Raw genomic sequence first — 6,256 nt, 5'->3', positions numbered from 1 at the left:
TAAAGTGGTGATGCCGAGTTTGTTCATGCTATGTGAGGGTAGCAAACCTAATCCTGGAGACCTTGTACTATGTGAGGGTAGCAAATCTAATCCTGGAGACCTTTTACTATGTGAGGGCAGAAAATCTAATCCTGGAGACATTTTACTATGTGAGGGCAGCAAATCTAATCCTGGAGACCTTTTACTATGTGAGGGCAGCAAATCTAATCCTGAGACCTTTTACTATGTGAGGGCAGCAAATCTAATCCTGAGACCTTTTACTATGTGAGGGCAGCAAATCTAATCCTGGAGACCTTTTACTATGTGATGGCAGCAAATCTAATCCTGGACATACTCTGTTGACTTGTCCACTAGCCGCCACTTTCTATCCTTTTTTCAACCAATAATAGATTTGTTCCTTATCCAGTTTGTATTGCGTTTTCCCATTATTTCCCTTTTCAACCAAGAGACCGGTTGGGTATCCGGTCTCTACTACTTTCACCATATTATTTCCTCTTTGAATCAAGTCCTAGATTCATGCTACAACTTTCCCCCCTTTCTTCGTTGTTTGAACAAAGCCCTAGATTCGAATGCATGAAGTAGCTTTACCTCTAATAATACTAAAAATTTAGGTGGCTTTGGAAGAGCTGATGGGAGTAGAAAAAGATGCACATGCAGACACATGGGGAGCTGGAGCAGTAGAGCAAGGCCGCTTTCGAAGAACTTATACCTGAGGGTCGCCGGGATGTCGGCGGCGGCAGGTCGGATCTGCGGACAATACGGCAGGGAGGAAGAAGGGTCGGAGGACCTCCCGAGCCGGTGCTGTGTCAGAGAGAACGACACGGGCAGAGGATCGGGCCCCTCCGGCAGCTGTGGGTTTCCTCCCTCGGCGGCGATGACCGCGTGAACGATGCACCTTTTAGTCCTCTACACACACCGGCCGAAGGGATCCGGCCGGATCTGTGACCAGCGGTGAGCAGAGAGAAAATGTCGCTACCGCTGTCTTGTTTATATCTGGAGAGGATGAGAGAATGAAAAGAGCAACCCTAGTAAAGCAAGCGCTCAGGCCCCTGCGTCCATATATAGTGGAGTGATTATCTTTTTTCTCTCCATAACAAGCGTTTCCATTTGTGTACGTGGCATTAAAGAAAAGAAACTCTCTATTTAAGGTGACTACTGTATGACTCCTACTTACTACTAGTAGTACTACAGTATTGTTCACTTGTGCTCCCTGCCCTTCCATTCATTGAACAACCCCACGAGTGAATAAACATATAGTAAGTACTGTATTTATATAGAACGAACAAGCTCGAACTATTTTCGCGTAGTTAAAAGTTGAGGGCGGGGCTTTTCCCGGGCAGTACACGCGGCAGTTTTCGGGTAGGCGGTTTGACATAGAGGCGAGGAGGGTGAGCGAGTGGGGCTGTGCGATTTGACGACGCGTTACTGCTGGAAAGACTTGTGATATGACCACTCACTATAGTCATGAATTACTGGCGCTCCGACCGGGGTGATGCCCCCCTTCCGTTCTGCACTCTAATCTGGTGCATGACACGTCGACCCGGATGCTGGCTCTCCCACATGTCCGAGTAGTAAGAAGGAGCAAAGAATGATGCGGTATATACTAGTACTATACTACTCCCCCCGTTCCTAAATATAAGTCTTTGGAGAGATTTCACTATGGACCACATACGGAGAAAAATGAGTGAATCTACACATAAAATGCATCTATATACATCCGTATGTGGTCCATAGTGAAATATCTACGAAGACTTATATTTAGGAACGGATGGAGTACTACTCAGGTCAGAGGAGTGCGAACCATGGCAGCCCAGTTAACCAGCAGTGCGAAGCACGGTAGCCCAGTGAACCAGCAGTAGAAAACAATGTGGTGATATGGCCATAAAAACAATGTGCTACGGTCCACACTGTAGCATGTACAGTAACACACCTCTTTGTTTGGATCCCTGAGTTAGAGCTAGTTTGGGTTGAAATAGCCTCAAATTATCGAAACAAGAGGGGTTAGTTTGAGCTAGTTTGCTCTAACCCAGCTAAAAAAACTAGCCCGGTGGAGAGGTTTTAATTGGGTTAGTTATCCTCGGGCCCACTAAAAGAGAACTAAAAAGCCTGTCCTCGTTTGCGAGAAACCGCGTGCATGGGTGAGGGAGAAGGCGTGTAGTAAAATCAAGCTTCTCCTCATTGTACGAGTTGATGCGACACATCATAGCACTGGCCCCACATGCTTGCCTCTAAACTTGGCTGAAAGACCCGCAGTGTACAATATATTTGCTGCAACCTCTAACATTTACCCACCACAAATTAAAATATATGTGGCTGTATCCATCGTTCTGATGCAGAAGCCGGGGAGTCCCCCCTTTTCGAAAAAATACAAATTAAAATATATATTCCTGTCTTGACTAGATGAGCGTGCAAACTACAATCACCAGGGTGTCAGGTAGGGCCAGAAGACTATTTTAATTTTTTTTTAAAAACTTCGAGACGGCCACATAGCATGGAGCCGACCCCAACGATTTTAAGCTTACATGCACGGTACACACTATCCTAGACTACTCTACACATGAAACTGCCACACGAGCGTCCGGGTCGCGCTTGGCTCTTCGCCTCTTCGGGAAGTCGAACAATGATGGAGTACTATTGCACTGGAGGAGTACTACAGTACGCTTCTGGCCATCTAACACCGATTGAACTGCTGCATGTCCACCGCGTGCGGGAGGGAGAGCGTGTAGCGAAAGCTTCTCCTAGTCTTGCCAGCCACCATGCTCATGGGCGAGGGAGGGACGCTCCTGCCTTTGCATGTATGACAGGTGGGCCTGACAGGTGTGTGGCCAACCTGTCATACAACCAAAGGCAGGTGCAGTTAAGTCCATGAGGGAGAGGATAATCAAACTTCTCGTTGATTTACGAGTTGACGCGACACATCAAAGAACTGCACTCAATATATTTCAATAATTTGCATTTACCGATGCATTAATTACAACGCATGCATGCATGCCGTGACTCTCCTTTTGATACTTGCATGTGTTGATTTAATGCACCTTGAAGTAGTATAAAATATGTGATGGTAAAGCTTTGTAATACCCCGGCCCAAGTCGAGAGATGGTTGTGCACGAGGAGGGCAAGATCATGCAGACCGAACAGGACCCGACGATGGAGCTCTATAAGGTCTCGATGGACCTCACCGTGCTCCACTGCCCCTTGTGCCTCCGCTCTTGATGCCTCCAGTGTATGAGGTTCGAATACACCTCGTCCGTTCGGCTGATTGAGCAAGGTGCATGTTTCTTGATTGATGTGTTGTTCAATTGATTTCTGCAGTGCAAGGAAGGGCACCTGGCCTACGCGGACTGCCGCGTTGAGCGCCCCGAGAACCAGCGGCAGTGCCAGAAGTGCGAGCGCAGCAGTGGCTTCGACGTGCGGAACACGATGGTGGACTATGTCCTTTCGTCGGTGAGGGTGGAGTGCCCGCACGAAGGCTGTGGGCTCTACGTCACTTACCACAAGCTCGCCGATCACCAGAGCGTGTGTCCGCTCGCGCCCTGCAAATGCCCCGTGCCCGTCTGCGGCTAGGAAGGCCCGCCGCTGGCGCTCTACCACCACATCAGCACCGCGCATCCCATGCCCGTGCACAGGATCCAGTACGGCAAGGTGCTCCAGCTGCAAGTGCCATTGTCGGAGCCACGACTCTTGCTATTCGCGGAGGAGGACCGCCGCGCGTTTTTCTTGGTCGGCGGCATGCTCGACATTGGCGCGCCTATCACCGTGTCGGTCGTCTGCATCAGAGCGGGGGCGTCCCCACTGCCGCACTACGTGGCCAAGCTGTGGGCGAACGGCCCGCCGGGGGAGCCCAAAGGCACGACCGATGCCGTCAAGGTGGAAATGGAGGTGGCAAGCAGCAAGGATCCTGACGACGTCGACGTGCAGGAGCTGACCTTCTTGACAATTCCGCCCAAGCTGCTGGCCAGGGCTAAGCTTGGGTCCCTCCACATTCAGATTGACAAGCTCACGTCCTAAATGTTTCTACAGTGCCTTCTGTTTATATTAGTAATATGCTAATATAGGGATTACCTTGGTCTACTTTAGCTTAAGAAATGGTGGGTTTTGGTGGTGATGCAGCAATTACTTCGACATCAGATCAGTAATTTCCAATAGTCGAACGGATATTTTGTGTGTGTTGGATATAAAGTTCCTTTGGGTAAGAAGTACTACTTGTCATCAAAATGGATAAAAGGAGATGTATGTAGACGTATTTTAGTTCTAGATACGTCCCTTTTTATCCATTTTGATGACAAGCACTCCCTCCGTTCCACAATACATGCCTTCTATTTGTCAAAATATAGATGTATCTAGACATGTTTTAGTATATAGGTACATCCATGATAGAGCCAATCGGATGGTTGAGAACACTACAATTCGTAGCTACAGATGCGTGTGTGACTCCCAGATGCAGAGGCTGGGGGTCATCATCCTGCTTTTCGAGAAAAAACAGACGCGTGTGTGAGAGGACGAGTGCGTGCGTGCACCTCTTCTCTTCCTGTATAACGTACTACTAAACTCAGAGTACAAGTTTTTGTGGGTGGCATGATGGTGCATGCGAGAAGTCTCGAGAGATAGGTTTAATGCGTCTGAAAAAAAGACTAGCCTAGAGCTCGCCACACGGCTATTCCTGTCGAACGCCCCATTAACCGTAAGATATGTATACGACGGTGCTAGTTATTGCATGTACACAGCAGTACTCCCTCCTTTCCAGTTTATAGGGCTTAATTCAAAAATCTCACCAACCAAGATGGTGAGTGGTGGAATATTTTTTGTAGTTTGCAAAAGCACCTAATTAATGCTCTTATTTTTCTCAAAAAATTATGTTTATCAATGCATTAATTGCAATGCATGCATGCATAAAGTACATGCATTGGTCAATTTTCTCTTAATACTTGCATGCAATGATTTAATGCACCTTGGAATCTAAACATGTGTTGGGGAACAACCAAATCGAGCCTTATAAAATGGAAAAACTAAAATTTTGAGATAAGCCCTATAAAACTGGAAAGGAGGGAGTAGAAAAAGAAGTACTCCATCCGGGAATAGTGCCGCACTTCGAAACTAGAACCGTCAATAAATTTTGAGCTTGCGTATCGTCACATTCCAAATTACTCCACACTATATTGAATTGCAAACCTGTTCACACCTATCACAACCTAAACGGTTTCCCACTTAGGAGCGTATTAGTACCATGCTATATTTAATTGCAAACCTATTCACACCGATCACAACCTAAATGGTTTCCCACTTAGGAGCGTATTAGTACCCGGTTATAAATACTAGTATGCCAAGATGACTGCACATTCCTCCTCAACTCCTCATCCACAAAAACAAACAAGTCATTCAGCATCCTTCCCTTGCGTCTTCCATGGCCAGCGTGAGTTCTGGGTCGAGAGATTGCCACCAGGAAGAGGCGAGCATGGAAGCGGAAGCACGAGAGATGTCCCGCCTCGCTGCGAGAGCAACCAACATGTCCCGCCGCGCGGAAGTAGCAGCACAGAGGTCCCGCCGCGCCGCTGAAGCAGCACGGAGGTCCCGCCACACCGTCGATGCAGCAGACTGGTCTGGCCGCGCCACGGAAGCAGCAGAGATGTCCCTCCGCGCCACGAATGCATCAGAGATGTCCCGCCGCGCCGCGGCAGCTTGGTATAATTTCTCGCGGGCAGGCGACGACTGTTACAGGCGCATGCATGCGATCGTCCATAACCAGATGGATTAGATCTTCGGCTGGGCGAGGTTGCAGGACGACATGAAAGCCTCGTTTGAACAGGCTACCGGCGTCATCCGGCAACTAAGGGAGGGCAATGAGAGGCTCCGGGCCGAGCGCGACCTGCTAAGGGAGAAAATCGTCCGAATTGCAGACCAGCAAGAGGATACCAGTGCCTTGTTGAAGAGGACCGGCGTCATCATCAAGAAACTTATGGCCGAGAATGACATGCTCTGCAACGAGCGCCAAAGGCTGGTGGAGGAATCTGTGGATGTTCTCAAGCAGGGTCTTGAGGACACGAAATAGCTCATCGCCCTTGCCGTGGAGACTAGTTCCCGCGGCCTGCAGCAACGCATCAAGAAAGTAGATATCAGCGAGCCAGACCCTTGTCTTCCTTCTTCTTTTGCCCTTGTGTATTTCGGGCTTAGCCGCATGTGGCTTTTTTAATTATCTTTCTAATTATGTAAGACAATTAACCGTCCTTATCTTTCTGTGGAAGATCAATGTTGCAAGGCT

At 48.4% G+C, this 6,256-nt stretch overlaps 2 protein-coding genes across 2 annotated transcripts; both read left to right on the top strand.

Annotated features, from left to right (window-relative positions):
• Positions 1–3,096: 3,096 nt before the first annotated feature.
• LOC147991131 (putative E3 ubiquitin-protein ligase SINA-like 6) lies at positions 3,097–3,564 on the top strand. The gene is made up of 2 exons (XM_087538532.1): positions 3,097–3,162; positions 3,313–3,564. The coding sequence occupies exons 1-2, from the start codon at positions 3,097–3,099 to the stop codon at positions 3,562–3,564; spliced, it is 318 nt and encodes a 105-aa protein (XP_087394658.1).
• Positions 3,565–3,612: 48 nt separating this feature from the next.
• Positions 3,613–4,105, top strand: LOC147991130 (uncharacterized). Its single transcript, XM_087538531.1, has 2 exons — positions 3,613–3,971; positions 4,078–4,105. The coding sequence occupies exons 1-2, from the start codon at positions 3,613–3,615 to the stop codon at positions 4,103–4,105; spliced, it is 387 nt and encodes a 128-aa protein (XP_087394657.1).
• The last annotated feature ends 2,151 nt before the right edge of the window (positions 4,106–6,256 follow it).

The sequence above is a fragment of the Triticum urartu genome, chromosome 1A (assembly GCF_056163025.1).
Source record: "Triticum urartu cultivar PI428250 chromosome 1A, HENAU_Tu73, whole genome shotgun sequence".
Classification (NCBI taxonomy): Eukaryota; Viridiplantae; Streptophyta; class Magnoliopsida; order Poales; family Poaceae; genus Triticum; species Triticum urartu.
This window is presented reverse-complemented; position numbering and strand designations above follow the sequence as displayed.